Source organism: Pristis pectinata, chromosome 4 (assembly GCF_009764475.1).
Source record: "Pristis pectinata isolate sPriPec2 chromosome 4, sPriPec2.1.pri, whole genome shotgun sequence".
Lineage (NCBI taxonomy): Eukaryota > Metazoa > Chordata > Chondrichthyes > Rhinopristiformes > Pristidae > Pristis > Pristis pectinata.
This window is the reverse complement of record NC_067408.1, coordinates 48,043,058-48,065,720: the sequence shown is the minus strand read 5'-3', so window position 1 is coordinate 48,065,720 and position 22,663 is coordinate 48,043,058. Positions and strand designations below refer to the sequence as shown.

The 22,663-nt window shown below is 42.9% G+C and overlaps 1 protein-coding gene across 1 annotated transcript in view; it reads left to right on the top strand.

Annotated features, from left to right (window-relative positions):
* Positions 1–3,994: 3,994 nt before the first annotated feature.
* LOC127569511 (cytochrome P450 26B1-like) overlaps positions 3,995–22,663 on the top strand; it is a 29,295-nt gene continuing 10,626 nt past the window's right edge. The window contains exons 1-5 of the mRNA XM_052014228.1: positions 3,995–4,056; positions 13,021–13,144; positions 13,507–13,634; positions 16,362–16,586; positions 21,733–22,008. Coding sequence (XP_051870188.1) covers positions 13,078–13,144; positions 13,507–13,634; positions 16,362–16,586; positions 21,733–22,008 — 696 coding nt within the window. The 5' untranslated portion in view covers positions 3,995–4,056; positions 13,021–13,077. The remainder of the gene's footprint in view (positions 4,057–13,020; positions 13,145–13,506; positions 13,635–16,361; positions 16,587–21,732; positions 22,009–22,663) is intronic.

Genomic DNA, 22,663 nt, shown 5'->3' with positions numbered 1-22,663 from the left:
ATAAACTCTTTCAATCAATGTCCAACCACACATCAGTGGATATCTTTTAAATAGTGCATTGATGGCGAGATGGGTGTTCCAGTTGGTTGTGATAAGTACCTGATGGATCGTCTTAGACCAGTTCCAATTTGACAGTAATGCAGTCAAACCAACACTGCACAAGTGTTGACATCACCAGCTGCCCACTCTGCATATGTCTGTAATACATGCCACGCAAGTGCTGCTGTGCTGTCCGATTCGCTGGGCCGTGCAGTTTATGCTGCAAGAGGGTGCTTGTGATTCATGACTGAAAGTACAAAGAAACAGGTACTTCTAGCATCAAAGAAACTGGTGATCCACAGCCCAATCTCCCAGCCTATGGCAGCTGCTGATTAAATAGAAACTCTGGCAGGTGGCGTTTAGTTTTACAAAATAAATCGGGTTGCCAGATCAGTTTACAGATTTTAGTGCCGAAAAATGAACTCACTTCTGCGCACAGATTAAAAATGTATTTTTGGTCAGGACTGTCCAATCAAACCACAAAGCCAACAACAAAATAAACAAATTGCTTTCTTGGAATCTATGTTGAGAAGTTATGCATGGCCAGGCTAATGCCAAACTAGCCTTTGTTATGTTCAATCCAATTCCAGGCCAATTGAAAGGTTAAGTGTAGTTTATACAGGGATTACATTTCTAACATTCATTCAGGCTAAAAGTAGGATTTGTTCACAAGTTAAATAATTCAGTGAAATATTGAAATATAGTAAGACACCAAGAGAGATCTGAAAAGACAATTTGAAATATTAACATATACAATTAAAAAATCTCACAAAATTAACAAATTTCATCATTTGTTTGTTGACACATGAAGCAAAATGTTTGCAGGAACACAGTAACATCTGAACTAACATCCAGCTCACAGATTCTGAGACCTGGCAAAAATGTTGTAAGGTCTTGCTCTCGGTTCAGAAATTCACTCAGTTGGACCACAGTTTGAAGATAGTTGCTGACAATCTTAGGACCAATTTTGTAGTTGCAGAAATGTACAAGTTTACTTCAGGTCATTCAGTCCATTGTGTGCACCCATGGAACAAAAACCAATATTAGCAGCGTTGGGTGCAGGAGTTGGGATGTTATGTTGAAGTTGTACAAGACGTTGGTGAGGCCAAATTTAGAGTATTTTATGCAGTTCTGGTCACCTACCTACAGGAAAGATATCAATAAGCTTGAAAGAGTGCGGAGAAAATTTACAAGGATGTTGCTGGGACTTGAGGTCCTGAGTTATAGGGAAAGGTTGAATAGGTTAGAACCTTATTCCCTGGAGTGCAGGAGAATAAGGGGAGATCTTATAGAGGTATACAAAATTATAGATAGGGTCAACGCATACGGGCTTTTTCCCCTAAGGTTGGGTGAGACTGGAACTAGAGGACATAGGTTGAGGGTGAAAGGTGAAATATTTAAGGGGAATTTGAAGGGAAACTTCTTCACTCAGAGAAACGAGTGGAACGACCTGACAGCGGAAGTGGTAGATGTGGGTTCAACTGTAACATTTAAGAGAAGTTTGGATAAGTACATGGATGGGAGGCATATGGTCCAGGTGCAGGTAGATGGGACTAAGCAGAAGATCAGGTGGCATGGACTAGATGGGCCAAAGGGCCTGTTTCTGTGCTGTAGTGCTCTATGATTCTAGCAGCCTTACTTCAACAAATTTAGAATAAAAATAGATGTTGGTGATATTATGCTGGGGATCACCCCTTGTTTCTAAGTCAAAAATCTGTTAGATTTGAATCTTATTTACTGTAGATGAGTTAATTTGAGTCTAAAGCAGCTAACATTGCATAACTCCTGTGCTAATAATGAGATCTATGAAAGTCATACAGAAATGTAGGAAAAAAGGAAAAATAGTTGTTAGAGAAATCTCAAATAACACCATGTGAATTTACTAAAAGCACCATCAAACACATGTATTGAATTTCAAGATACAATGCCTAGAGCTTCAGACCTCAGATCAAATTCCCAAAACCAACACAAAATTCATAGTCTACCTTGCAGCTTCCTGCCTCCTATATGCTTCTGAGATTTGGACAGGAAGAACCTCGAGGTACTGGAGAGATACCAGAAACACTGCCTCCACAAATCTTCCAAATCCACTGGCTGGACAAGTGAACCAATGACAGCTTCCTTTTCCAGGTCAACATCCCCAGAAATGAGGCCCTAACTATACTCAATTTGCTCTTGTCATTTGCACATTCACCAGATTCCTGAGATAGACACATGGGAAGAGATTCCCAGGTGGATAGAGAAAAAGATTCAAGGATCTGCTCAGAACCTCCTTGAAAAAAATTCAACATACCCACCAACTCCTGGGGATCTCTGTCCCATGAACACTTAAAGTGCAAAAGGAGCACTTGGGATGTTATTGAGAACTTCGAGTCAATGTATCAGGAGTATGGAAAGGCCCTGTGTAAGTGGTGGAAGGAGCCAACTGCCCTAGAAACTAACCACTCACCAGCCCCGTCAGACGCCTCCTGTTCTATCTGTGTGAGAGTCTCCAAGTCCTACATTGGCCTCACAGTCACCTCAGATTCCACACCACTGAAGTGAAGACAGATCATTTCTGATCCTGAGAGAACTCATGGGCTTTGTGATTTTTATGTTTTCTGGGGAAAATGTTTAATTGTAATAAAAATGTCACCTCTGATCTTTTTAAAACAATTGGACATGCATGTTCAGCAGACTCACCAGTCCAACAGAGACAGCAGGCCATGTTATTGACTATAAACAGAAGATGTGATTTCCATGTGTGCAATAACATAGCACAATAATGTACTGGTAAATGCTTTCACAGTGGTGTTTCAACAAAGGAATGCTCGATCCAATTGGCTTCCAATCTAGTATATCCACAGCAGAACAATAACTTCAGAGTTTTCTTGAAGGGATCTTGACTACATTTATGGTTCTTTCAGGCCAGTATAATATTTACTACTGACTGAAGTAAGAATGGCTTTGAGTGGTTAACAGCAATAGTTTTTTCTAATTTAATACAGACTTCTGTTGTAATGACTGAACTGTTTGCCATTAGGCAGCTTCTGATCATGAGTAATCTTCCAAATCATGTAGAGATCCCCCCCCCCCCGACATGGCACAGTGATAACATTGATTCATGAACACAGAACCCTGCCAGTGACAGCTTTAACTTTCCCGTGTTATTCTGAGAAATGGTGCTGGGGTAAGGTATTTCTCTTCCTATTGCTTGTCTCGGCATATGGGGAATTCCATATCTAGGTCTAACTACTGAAATAATAGAAAACGTTCCCTGTTGGTGATGGGTTATAGATTTTGATTGCACTTATTAGTTGCCAACTTGACAGGGAAGATCCTGGTGGAGGGAGGGGTAGAAGGGAGCTCTTTGACACTCACCTGTAGGATGGAGCTCAGGGGGAGAAGAGGAGGGCAGTGGTAAAACTGATGATTCAAAGATATTATTCCATTCTGTTTCTGTTATCAAAACTATGAACAAAAGTGCACAGAATTTCACGGCTAGGTTCACACTCTTCCCCCAAGTTAACAAACTGGTACACATGTGTCAAAGGTCATAAATGCACCTACTTACTGAACTGTAAGGAAAGCACAACACTGTGTAGAGGTGATCTGACTCCTTGTTTATTACCTGGGACTTATTGTTCATCAGGTAAGCACCTGCAGCCGATCATCAAGTCTGCTACCAGCTGTCACTACACCTTTCACTTATATTTGTCAACCCAGCCCTTATTGGAGTTGGAGCAAGATCTTTGAAAAGAGGTGAGTCCCTGTGCCTGTGCCTGTGAGTTTCACCTTGCAGAGTCAGGAGTTGGAGTGAGATTTGGAGCAGGACCTCTGAAAAGAGGTGAGTCTCTGTGCCCGTGCTTGTGAGTTTCACCTTGCAAGAGTCTAAACAAGGCACACTTGTAAATTGTTACAAGTTGATTGGCTTATTAACAGCAGCAAATAAAGGGAAGGCAGGTATAAGTGGAGTGGCTATTGTAGAGTGTGGGAGTTCTGGTGGCTTCAGTGAGAAGAGGTGATGGTAAGTCTCTGGTAAGTTTCTTCCTTGCTTGCTTTGGTGTTTCCTTTAGTGCCAGGCCAGAGTAGGTAGAATGGCTCCAGGGTCAGTGGTGTGTTTGGTTTGTGAGGTGTGGGAGTTCTGGGAGACATACAGTCTCCCTGATAACTACATCTGCATGAGCTGCATCCAGCTGCAGCTCCTTACAGAGTGTTAGGGAACTGGAGCTGCAGCTGGATGACCTTTGGCTCCTATGGGATAATAAGGAGTACATAGATAAGAGCTACAGGGAGGCAGTCACTCCTAAGCTGCAAGAGGCAGGTAGCTGGGTGATTGTCAGGAGTAGGATGGAGAATAGGCAGGTAGTGCAGTGTACCCACCAGCCCCCCCCCCCCCCCCACCACCCTACCTGGCCTCTGGCTGCCCCTCTCAATAACAGGTTTACTGCTTTGGATACTACTGGGGGAGGGGAACCTACCAGAAGAAAGCTGTAGTGACCAGGTCTCTGGCACTGAGCCAGGTTGTGTGGTGAAGGGGAGAGTGATAGGGGTTTCCAATAGTAAGGGGGGCAGACAGGAGATTCTGTGGAAGTGAAAGAGGCTCCTGGATGGAATGTTTCCTCCTGGGTGCCAGGGTCTGGGATGTCTTGGATTGGATCCACAGCATGGGGATCCAATGGGGAGGGTGAACAGCCAGAGGTTGTGGTATATTTTGGTACCAATGATGTAGGTAGGAAAAGAGATGAGGTCCTGAAAAGGGGATTTAAAAAAAAGTAGGAAGCTGAAAAGCAGGACCTTGAGGGTAGTAATCTCTGGGTTGCTGTCTGTGCCATGTGCCAGTGAGGGTAAGAATAGGATAATGTAGCAGATGAATGTGTGGCTGAGAAATTGGTGCAGGGGGCAGGGTTTCAGATTTATTGATCATTGGGATTGCTTCTGGGGAATATATGACCTGTACAAAAGGGACTGGAGGGGGACCAATAATCTTGTGGGTAGGTTTGCTAGAACTGTTGGGGGAGGGTTCAAACATGTTTGGCAGGGGGATGGGAGCCAGAGTGATAGGTCAGTAGTTGGTTCATTTAGTGTACAAGTAGATGCAGAGTGTAGAAAGACTGAGGAAGGATAGGCAGTTGGATGGGCTGAAGTGTGTCTAATGCGAGAAGTATCAGGAACAAGGGTGATGAACTTGGAGCATGCGTAAGTATGTGGAACTATGATGTGGTGGCCATTACAAAGACTTGGCTGTCACAAGGGCAGGATTGGCTGCTGGATATTCTGGGGTTTAGATGTTTTGAAAAGGATAGGGATGGAGGTAAGAGGTGGGGGAGTGGCTTTGCTGATCAGGGACAGTGTCACAGCTGTAGAAAGGGAGGATGTCCTGGAGGGATCATCCACTGAGTCAGTGTGGGTGGAAATCAGAAACGGGAAAGGAGCAATCTCACTATTGGGAGTATTCCACAGACTCCCTTTTTCTTCCCACCCCCCTGCCAAAAAATGTCAGCAGACACTGAGGAGCAGATTGGGAGGCAGATTTTGGAAAGGTCCAAAAATAACAGGATTGTTGTCATGGGTGATTTCAACTTCCCTAATATTGATAGGCACCTCCTTAGTGTAAAGGGGATAGATGGGATGGAGTTTTCTCAGGAAGGATTCCTGAGACAGAATGTGGACAGGCTGACTGGAGAGGCCATTCTGGACCTGGCACTTGGCAATGAGGCTGATCACGTTTCAGATCTCTCAATGGGAGAGCATTTTGGAGACAGTGACCATAACTCCTTGACCTTTACCATAGCCTTGGAGAGGGATAGGAGCAGACAATATGGGAAAGTATTTAACTGGGGGAGGGGGAATTATGATGCATTAGGTAGGAACTTGGGAGCATAAATTGGGAACAGATGTTCTTGGGGAAGTGCACAATGGAAATGTGGAAGTTGTTTAGGGAGTACTTGCATGGGGTCCTGGATAGGTTTGTCCCATTGAGGCAGGGTAAGGATGGTAGTGTGAAGGAACCATGGTTGATAAGAGATGTAGAATATCTTGTCAAGAGGAAGAAAGAAGCTTGCATAAGGTTTAGAAAGCATGGATCAGATAGGGCTCTGGAGAGTTGCAAGGTAGCCAGGAGGAAGCTTAAGAATGGACTTGGGAGAGCAATAAGGGGGCATGAGATGTCCTTGGTGAGTAGGATTAAGGAAAACCCCAAAGTGTTCTATACATATGTGAAGAATAGGAGGATGACTAGAGTGAGGGTAGGACTGATCAGGGATAAATGAGGAAACGTGCCTGGAGTCAGTAGAGGTAGGTGAGGTCCTTAATGAATACTTTGCTTCAGTGTTCACCAGTGAGAGAGATGTTGACATTTGTGAGGGTGGTGTACAAAGGCTGATACGCTAGAGCAGTCGATATGAAGAAAGAGGAGGTGCTGGAACTTCCGAAAAACATTAGGATAGATAAGTCACTGGAGCCGAATGGGATATATCCAAGGTTATTATGGGGAGGGAAGAGATTGCTGCATCTTTGGTGATCTTTGCATCCTTACTGGCCACAGGAGTAGTGCCAGATGATTGGAGAGTGGAAAATCTTTTTGTTCAAGAAAGGCAATAGGGATAACACCGGGAATTACAGACCAGTTAGTCTTACTGAAGATTCTTAGAGACAGGATTTATGAGCATTGGAGAAGCATAGGCTGATTAGGGACAGTCAGCATAGCTTTGTGAGGGGCAGGTTGTACCTCATGAGCTTGATAGAATTCTTTGAGGATGTGACAAAGCACATTGAAGGTAGAGCAGCAGATGTGGTGTACATGGATTTTAGTAAGATGTTTGGTAAGGTTCCTCATGGAAGGCTCATTAGAAAGTCAGGAGGGATGGGATCCAGGGGAACCTGGCTGTGTGGATTCAGAATTGGCTCACTCATAGAAGACAGGGTGGTGGTAGATAGAGAATATTCTGCCTGGAGGTTGGTGACCAGTGGTGTTTTGCAGGGATCTGTTCTGGGATCCCTGCTCTTTGTGATTGTTATAAATGATTTGGATGAGGATGTGGAAGGGTGGGTTAGTAAGTTTGCTGATGATACAAAGGTTGGTGTTGTGGATAGTGTAGAAGGTTGCTGTAGATTGCAACAAGACATTGATGGAATGTAGACCTGGGCTGAGAAGTGGCAGATGAAGTTCAACCTGGAAAAGTGTGAAATAATACACTTCAGGAGATTGAATTTGAAGGCAGAATACAAGCCTAATGGCAGGATTCTTAGTGTGGAGGAAAAGAGGCATCTTGGGATCCATGTCCATAGATCCCTCAGGTTGCCACACAGGTTCTTTAAGGTTGTTAAGAAGGTGTATGGTTTGTTGGCCTTCATTAGTCAGGGTATTGAGTTCAAGAGCTAGGAGGTAATGTTGCAACTCTATAGAACTCTTGTTAGACCATACTTGGAGTATTGTGTTCAGTTCTGGTTGGCTGATTATAGGAAGGATGTGGAGGCTTTAGTGAGAGTGCAGAGGAGATTTACCAGGATGCTGCCTGGATTGGAGAGCATGTCTTATGAGGATAGGTTGAGTAAGCTAGGACTTTTCTCTTGGGAGAGGAGGATGAGGTGACTTGATAGAGGTGTACAAGATAAGAGGCATAGATTGAGTGGACAGTAAGACTTTTTTCCCAGTGTGACAATGGCTAACATGAGGGGACATAATTTTAAGGTGATTGGAGGAAGATAAGGGGGAATATCGGGGTAAAATTTTTTGTGCAGAGTGGTGGGTGTGTGGAATGCACTGCTGGCAGAGGTTGTGGGGGCAGATACATTAGGGACACTTAAGAGATACATGAATGATAGAGAAATAGTGGGGCTTTGGGAGGGAAGGGTTAGATCTTGGAGCAGGATAAAATGTTGGCACAATATTGTGGGCTGAAGGGCCTGTACTGTGCTGTAGTGTTCTAATTCTATCACCATTGCATGTTTTCCCTCAATGCCACAGTCCATGTGAGGACTCACTGAAATCTCCAACAACAAACTATGCCATCCCAGTGTTCATTCATGCATTCTCTATTAGAGGTGCAGATCATGTTAGATCATATATGCCCAATATCAGACCTCATTGTCAGACAACACAGGTTCAGATGAATTTCATCACCCATTGTTTTCCCAATGCTGGAATGTGCCTTGGAAAGGTCCTGCATTCAAAACTGGGGAAGGAAAATGTTGCCTTGCACAGAAGGTTTGTTGTTCATCATTAACTGCCCTTACAAAGGTGGTGAGGAGCCATGTTCTTGAACCATTTGTGATGGCAGTACTTCCACTGCTGGGTGGAAGATTGCAGGACTTGAGTGCATCAACAACAATAAAATGTACACCTCCAATTCAGGATAAGATATCTTTATTAGTCACATGTACATTGAAACACTGAAATGCATCTTTTGCATACTCTTCTGTGGGCAGCCTGCAAGTGTTGCCATGCTTCCAGCACCAGCATAGCATGCCCACAACTTCCTAATCACCACATCTTTGGAATGTGGGAGGAAACTGGAGCTCCCAGAGGAAACCCATGCAGACAGAATTGAACCTGGGTTGCTGGTGCTGTTATAGCATTACACTAACTGCTACACTACCATGCCTGCATACTATATGATTGGAGGGAACTTGAAGGTTCCCATGCTTGCCCCTGAAGGCTTGAGAGATCACAAGACTGAGAGGAGCTGTCAAAAGTTTTAATGGGAAAAACGAGCATATTTTGTAGATAAGATATGCTGTAGCCACTGTGATGGAGGGAATGAATGTTTGATGTGAATGCATTGTCAATCAAACAGGTGTGGTGAACTTCATTAGAGCAAGTGGAGAGTATTTTATTGTACTCCTGACCTGGGCTTTGTGGCAAGACTTTGAATTAGGAGGTGAATCATTCACATAAAACAACAAACCTCTGACCAATCCTTGTAGTTGCATGTATTCATATGGCTGGACCTGTTCTATACAGTATCTCATCAATGGTGACAGCTAGGATAAGGATGGGAAGTTACTTGGTGATAGTAATTCCTTAAAAGTCTGGCCAACTATTACCAACATTAAAGTTACAATTATTACTTGGCACATCACTCCATGCCTGAATGTTGGCTGTGTCTTGCTGTATGGATGCATGATTGCTTCATTTTCTGATGAATTAAACATTGTGCAATCATCAGTGAATATCCCCACTTATAGTGGAAAGATGGACATTCTCCTGCAAGGGGAGAGGCAATCTGATGGCTGTTCAGTGAGAGTTCACTTGGATGATTCCTGGGATAAAGGGGGTTTTCTAACTGAGGAAAAGTTGAGCCTTGTTTAGAAATACGAGAAGAGATCTTTGCACTCCAGCAATGAGGCTTTCCTGATTGGTGGAGATTGTACTTGGTCTGCCAATACAGAGCAGGAGGGAGGAGGAGTGAACAGGACAGTGTCCCTAGCTGACTGTCAAGGAGTGAATTGTAATTTCGGTAACGAAATCCTGAGCCAAATCACCACATCCTGAAGACAAACTCCAAACCTGCATGAAACAAAGAGCTGGTAAATGGGAAGTAATATTTGCATCAGACAAGCACAAATGTTGACAATCTTCAATGAGAGCCATTCAATGACATTACCATCACCAAGTCTCCCACCATCAACATGCTGAGGGTCACTATGATGCTGGAAGAACCCAGCAGGCCAGGCAGCATCTGTGGAGAAAAGCAAGTGGTCAACATTTTGGGTCAGGACTCTTCCTCAGGACAAGATGGGAAAGGGGAAGCCCAATAACTCAACCAGCCCAGCCCCATTTAATTGGAAAGGCAGGTTGGAGGAGGCTGTGGGTCTTGTGATCAATGACTCGCTTCCTGGTTCTCCAAAGCTTTTAGATTTGTTGGGAAAGGGACTAGTTGAGAACCAAGTAAACAAAGTCATTAAATGTCTTGTCATTGCATCTGTATCCTTGGGTCTTAACTCCTGGTGCCAACCTTATTAGTGAACACCTGATTGTAGCTTAACTTTGTCTGAAGAGCTTCCTGGAAAGTTATGGGTGAAATTCCTCTTATTTCTCTCTAGCTCATTCACCTGTGCTTCCAGAGAAGAAAAAATATAGGCTGCCTGCTTTCAGTACTCTTCCATAATTTTCCCAAGTGGCCAAAACCTCTGAAGTGACTTCCACAAGGCAGGCAATGACATGCAAGCACTGGGTTCAGTGAACCATAGAACTATACAGGCCCTTTAGCCCACCATGTTGTGCCAACCTTTAAACCATGCCTAAGACTATCTAAGCCCTTCCTCCCACATAGCCCCCCTATTTTAAATTCCTCTATATGTTTATCTAACAAACTCTTGAATTTGACCAAAGTATCTGCCTCCACCACCACCCCAGACAGTGCATTCCATGCCCCAACCACTCTCCAGGTTTTAAAAAAAACTCCCTCTGATATCTCCCTTGAACTTCCCACCCATTACTTTAAAGCCATGCCCTCTTGTATTGAGCATTGGTGCCCTGGGAAAGAGGTGCTGTCTACTCTATCTATTCCTCTTAATATTTTGTATACCTCTATCATGTCTCCTCTCATCCTCCTCTCCAAAGAGTACAGCCCCAGCTCCCTTAGTCTCTCCTCATAATCCATACTCCCCAAACCAGGCAGCATCCTGGTAAATCTCCTCTGCACCCTTTCCAACACTTCCATATCCTTCCTATAATGAGGTGACCAGAACTGGACACAGTACTCCAAGCGTGGGCTAACCAGAGTTTTGTAGAGCTGTATCATTACCTCACAGCTCTTAGACTCAATCCCATGATTTATGAAAGCTAACATCCACTAAGCTTTCTTAACTACCCTATCCACCTGTGAGGCGACTTTCAGTGATCTGTGGATATGGACCCCCAGATCTTTCTGCTCCTCCACACTGCCCAGAATCCTGCCATTAACCTTGTATTCTGCCCTGGAGTTTGTCCTTCCAAAGTGTACCACCTCGCACTTCTCTGGATTGAACTCCATCTGCCACTTCTTAGCCCAGCTCTGCAACCTATCAATATCCCTCTGCAATCTTTGACAGTCCTCCACGCTATCCACAATACCACTGACCTTTGTCATCTGCAAACTTGCTAACCCACCTTTCTACCCCCTCATCCAAGTCATGCATGAAAAGTAGAGGTCCCAGAACCGAACCTTGTGGGACACCACTAGTCACGGCCCTTCAATCTGAATGCACTCCCTCCAACACAATCCTCTGCTTTCTACAGGCAAGCCAATTTTGAATCCACACAGCCAAGCCTCCCTGGATCTCATGTTAGCTTCAACTGGTGCTAACTGCTCATGATATTGGGCCCTGTGGATATGTTTTAAGTAGTAAACCATTCAGTTAGCACAGCCTGAATGCTGAAATTATTGAGGTGCCAGCACAAACTTTATCTACGTCCTGCATCTGGTCAAGTAGCAGTGGAGTCCCAGTGCACTTTTTTATCAGTTCCTCCCCACAATTTTTTATGTAGACATGTAATGAAGAACATAATTGAATCTTTTAGTAATGCACTACTGCATTGAAACATTAGTACTGAAGCCAGTTCCAGTGAAGTAATTCTATTTTGATGTGTATAAATAAGAAGACACGGAACTACAGTTAACTAGGAAGTCCAAAAACAAAGGCTTTACAGTGGAACATTCCACTATCATCACAGTATCTTCTGCAGCTGGAAACAAGTAGTGATACAGCTGATGATAAAATCAGACCACACTCCACATACTCATCAGAACTTAAAAGAAGAAAGAACCTTGTTCCTGATAAAACCCTGTTATCAAGATAGAGGAGGTTTAATGAAGAGATAACATATAGCAGTAACCTATTAATATTTCCTTTCAGATTTTGGACATTCTGTATAATCCCAATGTTTTCTATTTTTCCTTTCAGATTTCTAGTAGTTTCCATGTTTTATTTTAATCACTGCAATATTGTTGACTTGGGTTTAGGGATTACACAAGGGAAGGAGTGCATCCCACTGTACAACAAACATAACGTCAATAACAAAGTCATTAGTGAATTGTAAATACTTTACTCATGAATAGATTAATATGGGCATTTCCCAATCCCACTAATTCCTTTATTCATTCAATAAGAATGAAATGTTGCAGTTTAAATATAAATTATTCTTTGAAATATTGTTGCATGAAATAACTATGCTGTTGGAATTGCCTTTTGCTTCCCAGGGATAAACTGATATCAGCTTAAAAATCACTTCAGCATCAATCAAGCTCACTTTTACAGTACTGGGCTAGATTCTTCTTCTTAAGAGTTTTCAGAAGTAAAATACATGAGGTAGCAGACTCCCAATGTTAAGAGTTTTATTTGGATTCCAGAGAGCTATCCTTCCCAAATCCCAGATGTCTCACTCACTGTGGTACTGTGTGCCACTTATTGTTTCCTTTATATAGATTAATAAATAATTTGTGTGAAATGTATTGAGAAGTTTCTATAAGGCATGATAAGATGCTATATAAATGCTGGTCTTTTTAAATAAGCAATGATATCAGGACATACGCCACCAACTCGAACAGACGCTGAGCCACAGACAAACTGTAGTCAATAGGGTCATGGATTCTTGTAATTACTAAATGACTTCTTTAATGTTGTTGTGAACTGGTGAAAGACTAAAGTTGAATTTGTAGTAAGTGATATTTTGTTAAGAGATGCTATAAATGTGTTCCCCAGCTGTAGAAAATTAATTGAAATCTCTGCCATCCCAATGCTTGCAAAGTCAACTTGTGAAACTGAAAATGATTTCCAAAAGCTCTTCTGAATAATGTCCGGTCATTCAATAAAAGTGAAAATGAGTACAGAATGTTTTGGCATCTTTAACTGTACAGTCTATCGCACATTAGTCATTTATTTTAGCTCTTCCTTTTCTCCTGACTATATTTTATTTACTCTCTCAATGCAGCAAACGTCACATTTATTTCTAAGCTCCCTGTATGAAATAATCTGTCCAAATGTGTTGTGGCTCCTATACAGCAGTCTTTTTTGTAGCTCTCCAGATGCTCAACAGATTACAAGATTGTGGAGAATCACTTAACGACCTGAATAATGTACCCCTGCTTGCCTCAGATATCTAGAAGAGGATCTGATCATCAAGCTGCTGTACCTAGAGCGGGTGAGGAGATGGAGAATGTGGGTGAGAGGTGGCGAATGGTGGGTGGGGGAGAGTGGGTGTAGGGATTGATGTTTGGCTACACTCCAGTGAAATACCAAACCACTGAGTGTATATTCAAGTCTCTATATATAAGGACTATGTAGTTCTAATTCAGATCATTGCAATTGGTCCTCTGATGCAAAACCACAGGGCTCTTCAAACTACAAGTAGCTAATTTTGGTCCAGTTTTGTTAGCGCTATAGAGTACAAGTCTGCTCTGCCAAAGGCTTTTGTTTAGCTAAAACTTCTGAGGATGGTTCTAATGGCAGCATTGCCATTCCTGATCAGCCTTTTTGCTTCTGTGGCTCCCACCATTCTTCTAGTGGCTGTCGGCACCTATCTGTGGCAGCTTCAATGGAATCTGAAACGAGACAGGAATTGGAAGCTCCCTCTGCCTCCAGGATCCATGGGACTTCCATTTGTTGGTGAAACTTTCCACTGGTTCCTACAGGTACGTCTGACTGGTAATTAAATTAACTGACCCTTGAATGATGACATGATGGAAAATTAAACTGGTAGTTGGGGTTAGTGTTTTTGCTTTTAGTTTGCATCACTTTTTTTAATGTTCTGACCACGTTTCCACTTGTGTCAGTATTACCCTTGGGGTAAACTCCTGAACAACTTGTATAGCAGAACTCTGTGTAGAAAGGTCTAAAGGAAACAACTTGCTGCAATCTGGAGACATAGCTTTTCTTTAAAAAAATATTTGCTTATGCATGATGTCAATCAATACCCTTGAATTTCTTGAAGCGTTTTCCCATCATGAAAGTCTACTCGCTGCTGTATGTCAGAAAACCTGACAGTCAATGTGCGCACAGCAAGCTCTCTCAAACAGCAATTGATAATAACTAGATGTGATGTTGATTGAGAGGTAGATGTTGGCCAGAAAATTGGGGGATTACTTGAGCTCTTCTTTCAACCAGGTATTTTTGAACCTTATACATCCATCTATGAGGGCAGGCAGGGTTTGACTAAACACCTTATCTGAAAGGCAATGCAGAATTCACTGTGGTGCTGAAGGAGAGTCTGTCTTAATTTGTGCTCCTGTATATATATTTTTTAGTATCAGTTACAATAGAGTGAGAGAACCTGCAATATTTTAATCCCTTTTACAAACTCAATGTTTAATGTGCTTTCTGGGCAGGGAATCCTACTCAGTTTTGTAAATAAAAAGATGAGAACCAACTTTCACATAAGTCTGCAACAAACAATGAGATCAGATGATTTAATTTATACTGCCCAGCACACCAGGAAGAACTCTTGCTGCTCTTCCAGTTGTTATTATTATGGGACTTTTCACCTACTTGGTAAGGCAAACAGAATCTTGGTTTAATCTCAACCTCACTGACCAGTGTATAGAGTAGTGACTGATCACTGTACTCCAAATCTCAGGAGCACTGAGGTCAACAGAACCAGAGTTCAGTGGTACAGTACAGTGAACAGCTGCTCCTAGCTATGTTTGTTTAGTAAAAGTATCTGAAGGCAAATTTCCAATCCAACATCTTGAAGCACAGCATTACCTTGGTACAAGGCTGGAGCAACAGCTCAGATCCCATGTTCAAGTGTCTGGTGTGAGACTGTGGCATGTGGCTCAGTGGCATGAACTCCTCCATTTGAGCTGATACTGACATTATGGATTCTGGATTAAAGAGAATAATTCATTCCATCTCTGTACTTCACTTGCATCTTGAACCAGCTCCTTTGCAAACCAAGTACAAACAGTAAAAGGAAACCACCAGCATTCATTTAGTGCTGCAATTTGGGTGTGCTTCCTTAATTCTCACCCATGCACACATGGACCTTGCCACATATCAGGATTGGACACCGATGTAGATAAGTAACAAGCTGTACTAATGCTAGAATAATGATTCTATTACAGAATAGGAAGAAATAAAACCAAACTACAGGTTTTACAAGAAATGTACAGCAGGTCATTTGAGTGGAAAAGAGCAGTTAACTCCTTCAGAATTTATGCTATTTTTAAAATACCCAGAGGGAAGAAATGAAAAACACAGATTAATAGTATAGAAAAATAACTACCCTTTCAAAGGGCAGTGAGTGGGTTTAATAATGTATGGCAAATGCCAACAGTCATATAAAGAAATTCATTATGAGAGGAGGAACAGAATACCTTCAATTTTATTTTTGACTCCAGTAGACCCTTTTCTGAACAAGAGGTTTGAATTTGTTAAACATAATCATTTACCGTGTATTCTAGTGGCATTCTTCTGCCTATTGGCTCAATGGTCTCAGCAACCAATTTAGTAAACGTTCCTGTTAAGATAACATGATGTATTGTCACATTGGATCCTCAAACACCAGTGTCACAGACAGATGCTTCTTGGTATCAATTGTCCAGAATTTTTTTTTTGTCAGGAAGAAGTGAGTAACAGCAAAATCATTTAGTGAGCAAATAGGAGAGATGGGTGCGTGTGTGAAGAGCCCATTTTCAAACCAATACTTTTCTGATGAGAACCTCTGGGACTTGAAGATTTGGGCATGCTTGCAGGTAGCTGTTTTGTACAGCTATGGTTTGAAGATCTCTAGAAGATCTGTTCTATGAGCCTGTGTAATCCCTCCCCATCCCACAGTGTTTCACCTTACTGTCTCTTTTGCGCACTCATGCTTAGTGTCTCTCTGCCTTTCTTTCTGTTCACTAAATGTCCTCCCTTTCTACCATGACTCTTGTATTGATCACTCCCATTTGCAATTCTTTTTCATAAATTTCCCACAGAAAGAGCAAATCTTTAGAAGCTGAAACTTGAGCCCTTAAGACGGAGTTATCAGAGCTAACATTGGAGGTCAGGATGTATGCACATTCACTCTGTTTTGCTTCACTTCAGAACCACATTATGCCAGATCCAGGACAAAAGCTGTGAGGGAAGATGTAATCATGATAGAGGCAAGGCAGTGAGTAGAGGGAGAGGGAACTGAGAATGGTAATTGTGGATGAGCTTATGATTTTGTGTATGTGTGAAGTTTTGAATTAAAGTGCAAAAGTTGCTTCACTATCTCATTGCCATTTCTAGGAGAATTTCCTGACCTGGCCAACTTTATTTTTCTAACAGAGTTTTGTATAGGAAAATAGGAAGTTGAGTTAGAAAGGAGGACCAAATATTTTTGCACGTGTACTTTTTTTACTGGACAGTGTTTGAGTTTGACCTCCACCTTTTTACAGGGCTCTGAGTTCCACGCCTCCAGAAGGAACCAACATGGAAATGTGTTCAAAACACATTTGCTTGGACGACCTGTGGTTCGTGTGACAGGGGCTGAATACCTACGTCCTCTGCTTATGGAGGAGCATAATTTGGTTGGCGTCAACTGGCCTCGCAGTGCCCAAGATATGCTGGGGTCCAGCAGCCTGGCAAACTCCATCGGAGACATCCACCGCCACCGGCGCAAGGTACCCACCCTGCTAGTGAACGCCAAACGTGAAACTGGTTCCCTCCAATAGGGCAGCAAGTTTCAAGTGACGTGTGGTGGCAAAGATTTAAATTGGTGAACAATGAGCCTTAAACACCAGATGAATTCAAACATCTCCAAAGTCAAATGATTTGTAATGTGACCTTTGACTGTCTCTATCTCAATACTTGAGTTCAGAATTGAATGAGGTTCAGCCCAGGAGTATGATAATCCCAGGATTAATTCCACAGCTGTGAGTCCCAACATTCCTTGACCAGGGATACCATTAACTCAGAATAGGGGATGTGAGCTGTAACAAGAAATCAGTCTCTTCAGAGTCATGGAGCAATACAGCACGGATGCAGGCCCTTGGGCCCACTGAGTCCATGCTGACCCCAGTGCCCACCTAGCTCATCCCAAATTCCTGTGTTTGGCCCATATCCTCCAGGCCCCTCCACTCCATGTACCTATCCAAGTGCTTCTTAAATGATACTATTGTACCTGCCTCAACCACTTCCTCTGGCAGCTCATTCCATATACTCCCCACCCTCTGCGTGAAAAGTTGCCTTTCAGGTCCCTTTTATATCTTTTCCCCCTCAGCCTAAATCTATGCCCCCTAGTTTTGTACTCCCTACGCAGGGGAAAAGACTTCTACCATCGACCTTATCTGTTCCGCTCATAATTTTAAGCATTTCTATAAGGTTGCCCCTCATTTTCCTACACTCTAAGGAATAAAGACCTAGCCTGGCCAATCTCTCCCTATTACTCAGGGCCTCTAGTCCTGGCAACTTCCTCATAAATCTTTTCTGCACTCTTTCCAGTTTAACCACATCTTTCCTATAACAGGGTGACCAAAACTGTACACAGTACTCCAAGTGCAACCTCACCAATGACTTGTACAACCGTAACATAATGTCCCAACTCTATACTCAGTTCCCTGACTGAAGGCCAGCATGCTAAATGCCTTTTTCACCACCCTGTCTACCTGTGGTGCTGCTTTCAATGAACAATGCACTTGTACTCCTAGCTCCCTTGGTTCCATTACACTCCCTACCATTCATGGTACAGATATTGATTTGACTTTCCAAAATGCATCACCTCACACTTATCTGTATTGAAATCCATTTGCCATTCCTCGGCCCACTTCCCTAACTGATCAAGGTCCCCTATAATCTACGATAACCTTCATTATCAACAACACCTCCTAATTTTGTGTCATCCACAAATTTGCTGATCAAGCCTTGTGCATTCACATCCAAACCTTTTAAATAAATAATGAATAACAAGGGTCCCAATATTGACCCCTGCGGCATACCACTAGTCACTGGCCTCCATTCCAAGAAACAACCTTCAACCATCACCCTCTGCTTCTTAACTTGAGCCAATTTTGAATCCACCTAGCTAGCTCTCCCTGAATTCCATGGGACCTAACCTTCCAGACCAGCCTACCATTGCAGGATCTTGTCAAAGGCCTTGCTAAGGTCCAAATAGACAACATCTGCTGCCATACCTTCCACAGTTTTGGTTATCTCCTTCCTTGAGGCTAAGGTTATGGTATCAAATTATTCCCCAGGGAAGAGATTGTCTGTGTATTTCTTTGGTATTGCTGCAAATACTTTCCCTCACTAAACAGAACTGACAACTGACACTTCCTCTAATGAGAGCTGCCATTCTTAAACTAAAACAGCAGTGTCCGGTATAATAATGTATCGGGTTTCTACCACAAGATACACTCAGTCACTACAGGTACTCTTTCACCCTGATGTACTAATAAAAGGGCTGTTCAGCCTTCAGTATATATGTGCCAGTAAAGAGAGGTTTTAGACAAATTCTGCGTATAAAAGAAATTTCAAGGTAGATACTGTAAACATTTCATCACTCTGCATATTACACATTCAATGATAGTTATAGTTACCTTCATAGAATGATAACAGTGCAGAAAATGGTCCTTTGGCCCTTTGAGTCCACATTTTCTTTCTGCAAGAGCCTTGCTGCTAGTCCTGCTCCCTTTTCCATTTCCTACAGCTCTCATCATCTCGTCTGTTAAATACTGAACCAATTCCCTTTTGAAATCCACCATTGCATCTGCTTTCACCAAACACTTGCTGCATTTTTAAAAAAGTTGCTTTTGGTTCTTTCGATGACTGAGCCATGAATAAATCCCTAAAAGTATGTTGCAAATATATTCCAGACTTCTCAAATGTGAGGACAGCACATGGCATGACTAAGTAATGAGACCAGGAAAATCCCAGATTCCTTCAGGGGCAGGACAGGAAGTGCTGCAATTTGCCCCAGAGCCAATCAGCTGACAGTTCCTGCTCCTGATCATTATTATTAGTGGAGTGTGTGGGAGTCTGGACATCAAATTGAAGTAGAATCAGACTCCTGTGAGTCCTCTTGATTATTAGCAGAGGTCGATGGCGAAGGTGAATCATTTATAACCATCTTCAGCCAGAAGTGCTGAGTGGATGAGCCATTCTGACTTCCTCTTCAGATCCCCACCGTCTCGGCAGCAGCTGATCTTCAGTTCAATTCAATCCATGTGAAATGGCTGAGATCACTGGATGTGATAAAGGCTATGAGACCTGAAACATCCCAGCCACTGTAATGAAGGCCAGAAATTCCAAACCGGCCACAGACCTAGTCAAACTGTAACAACACCACAGTCCTACCTGACACAGGAAATGTGCCTAAGAGAGGTCCCATCCACAAAATACAAGACAAATCCAATCTAGCTAATTACCACCCAATCAGTTTACTCTCAATCATCAGCAAAATGACGCAAGGTGTCATCAATAGTGTTATCACACAGCACTTAGTCACCAATAAACTGCTCACTGATGCCCAGTTTGGGTTTCTCCAGGATCACCCTACTCCAGATCTCGTCATAACCCTGGTGTTGAACATGAATAAACAGCTGAATTCCAGAAGTGAGGTGACCCTTGACACCAGAGCAGCCATTACCTAACATCAAGGAGAACTGGTAAAACTGAAGTGAATAGAAAAGTCTCCAACACTGGATTCACCTTCCCCATAGGAAGGTGTTGTGGTTGTTGGAGGTCAGTCATCCCAGTCCCAGAACATCACTGCAGAGTTCCCCAGGGCAATGTCCAAGGCCTGACCATCTTCAGCTGCTTCATCTTTGACCTTCCTTCAACCATAAGGTCAGAAGTGGGGATGCTTGTTGATTCCACAATGTTCAGTTCAAGTTGTAACTCCTCAGATATTGAAGCAGCCCATTCTGTTCACAGCGAGGCCTGGACAGCATTCAGGCAGAACTAAACAAGTGGCAACTAACATTCACATAACGAAAGTGCCAGACAATGACCATCAGCAACAAGAGAGTCTAACCCTCTGCCCTTGACATTAAATGGCACTGCAAATGGATATGGCGGTTCTAATACATTAGCATGCTGGTACAGAAAGTAATAAGGAAAACCAATGGAACACTGGCCTTTATTGCACAGGGTATGAAGTACAAAAGTAGTGAAGTTTTGATGCCCTTTTACAGGACATTGTTGAGCGGGCACCTGGACTACTGCCTACACTTGAGGTCTCCATATTTAAGGAAGGCTATTCTGACACGGGAGGCAGTGCAGAGAAGGTTCATTTGTTGATTCTATGGATGAAGGGGTTGACATATGTTTTAAAAAAAAGGCCTATGCTCCTTGGAGTTTCAGAGAATGAGAGGTGATCTATTGAAACAAAGAATATCCCAAGGGTATTGACAGGGCAGATGCTGACAGTATGATTCCCCTAATGGAGCTATCTAGAATTCGGGAAAACAGTTTCAGAGTAAGGGACCACATACTCAGAGGAACATGAAGAAGAATTTCTTCTCTGAAGGTTGTGAATCTTTGAAATTTGAGCGCTGTGGAGGTGAAGTCATTGAAAATATTTCAGGCAGAAATTGACAGATATTTAAACTAGGAGGGAGTCGGGGGAGAGAGTGGGAACGTGGTGTGGAGGTCAAGATTGGATCAGCCATGATCTTACTGACTGGAAGAATAGGCTATTCCTGCTCCTTATGAAGTCAGACGGCATGGAAACAGGGCCTTCAGCCCACCGAATCAGCAATGACCCACTTACACCGATCCCATTTATTCTCCTCACAATCCCTTTGGCTCACCCCAGATTTTACCAGCCACCTCCTTTAGGGGCCATTTACAAAGGCCAGTTAATCTACCAACCCGCACATCTTTGGGGCTTAGGAGGAAACAAGAGTACTTGAGGGGGTACCCACGCAGTCACAGTGAGAGTGTGCAAACTCCCACAGTCAGCACTAGAGATCAGGGTTGAATCCGGGTCACTGGAGCTGTGAGGCAGAGTTCTACTAGCTGTGCCACTGTGCTGCCTTCTTATCCTTCCTCCTATTTTCCTTTCTTTTCTGTGGATAAGATTCTTTCACAATTTTGGGGTGTGGGAAGAAACCAGAGCACCCAGGGGAAACCTACACAGTCACAGGAGGAATGTGCAAACTCCACACAGACAGTGTCGGAGGTCGGAAGCAAACCCTGGTTGCTGGATCTGCGAGCCATCTTGCATCATGTTTCCTCACTTTTAAATCTTCCTGTCAAGCATCTCAAAGCGACAAATATGCACTTTAAATAGAAAGAAAAGATGAAATCAAAAATGAAAACTTGCATTTCCTCTGACTGAAGGAATTCATTTGTCCTTCCTCTGAACAGCTGTGATGGTCACACACAGGAGTACTGGGAGTTGGTGTTTTCTGTGAGCTGCTAATTAACTTTATTTCCTTGTCCACATAGAAACAGAGGAAGGACCACATTGGAGAATGATCTTGTCCAGGGAGGGATTGCCTGTTGATCAGTATGCTTCTTGTGCATGGATGCTGAAATTACCACAAAAATTATTTGTTCCCTTTTCTTATCCTCTCAAATAGCTGATATTCCAAGGAATATTTATCCAAGTGACAGGAGGAGAAAATTCAGACTGGATAATTGATTGCTAATGTGAAAATGTCTAGATTCTACAGCACTTTCAATGTTATGCTGAAGTTTTATACAGAAGTTGGACTCCAGAATTAGTATCTTATTATTTGATTTTACAATAAATATTAGTCTCCATCCTCCCAAATGTTCTTTTCAGTTCAAACCTATCTCCGTGCTATTACTGTTTGGCAACAGGTCTACGCAAGAATTTTCAGCCACTCTGCTTTAGAGAGTTACTTGCCGCGAATTAGGAAGTTGGTGGGAGAGACAGTAAAGGACTGGTGTGCCAGGGAACACCCGGTCACCGTGTATCCAGAGACCAAGCAGCTCACATTCCGAATAGCCGTGGCAGTACTGCTTGGATCCTTGCCGGGCGAGGAGGAGCTGACTGACCTGTTCACCACCTTTGAGCAACTCACCAGGAATATTTTCTCACTGCCCTTTGACATTGCAGGCAGTGGCTACAGAAAGGTATGCTTAAATCTTGTCTCTAATTTTCTCATGACAAGGTCTCCTATCTTAGAGCAACTTTATGGGGTCATAGCAACTACGAAACCAGTGTTTGAATGGATCTTCAGGGGGACGATGCTCTCTGACAAGCCTGTGGTGTCTTTTTCCTTGCAGGGTAACAATGTTAGACATATTGGTACTTCCTTTGATAGAAAGAGCAGGAAGTCACTGTGCATTCTACCCTTCTGCTGTACAGTCTGTTGGAACTATAACTCACTCTGCCACTGTGTGTAATGAATTTCATCACTCCACTCATTGTCTCTGTAGCACAAAGTCTGGACTTCCCTCCTTTAATCTCCACCTCCCAACCCCTCACTTTCCTCCTTTAAGACTCTTCATAAAACCCTCCCCTTTGACCAAGTTTTGGCCATCTTGTCCTAACGTGGCCTTTGTGTGACTTAGTGTCAAATATTGTCTGATGAATTGCCTTGTCCACTATGACAAAGGCTCTGTACTACTCTGAGTTCTGGTAGACTTGCTGCCTTACACTGCTGGTCCAGGTCCATCTTAAAGTGTCGGTGCCAAAATGAGATTCTCCTTTCTGTGATCGATTTCAGTACAGACATCGGCCACAAAGCACAGTGCATTTGTGTGCTGAGTTTCATTATCAAAAAGC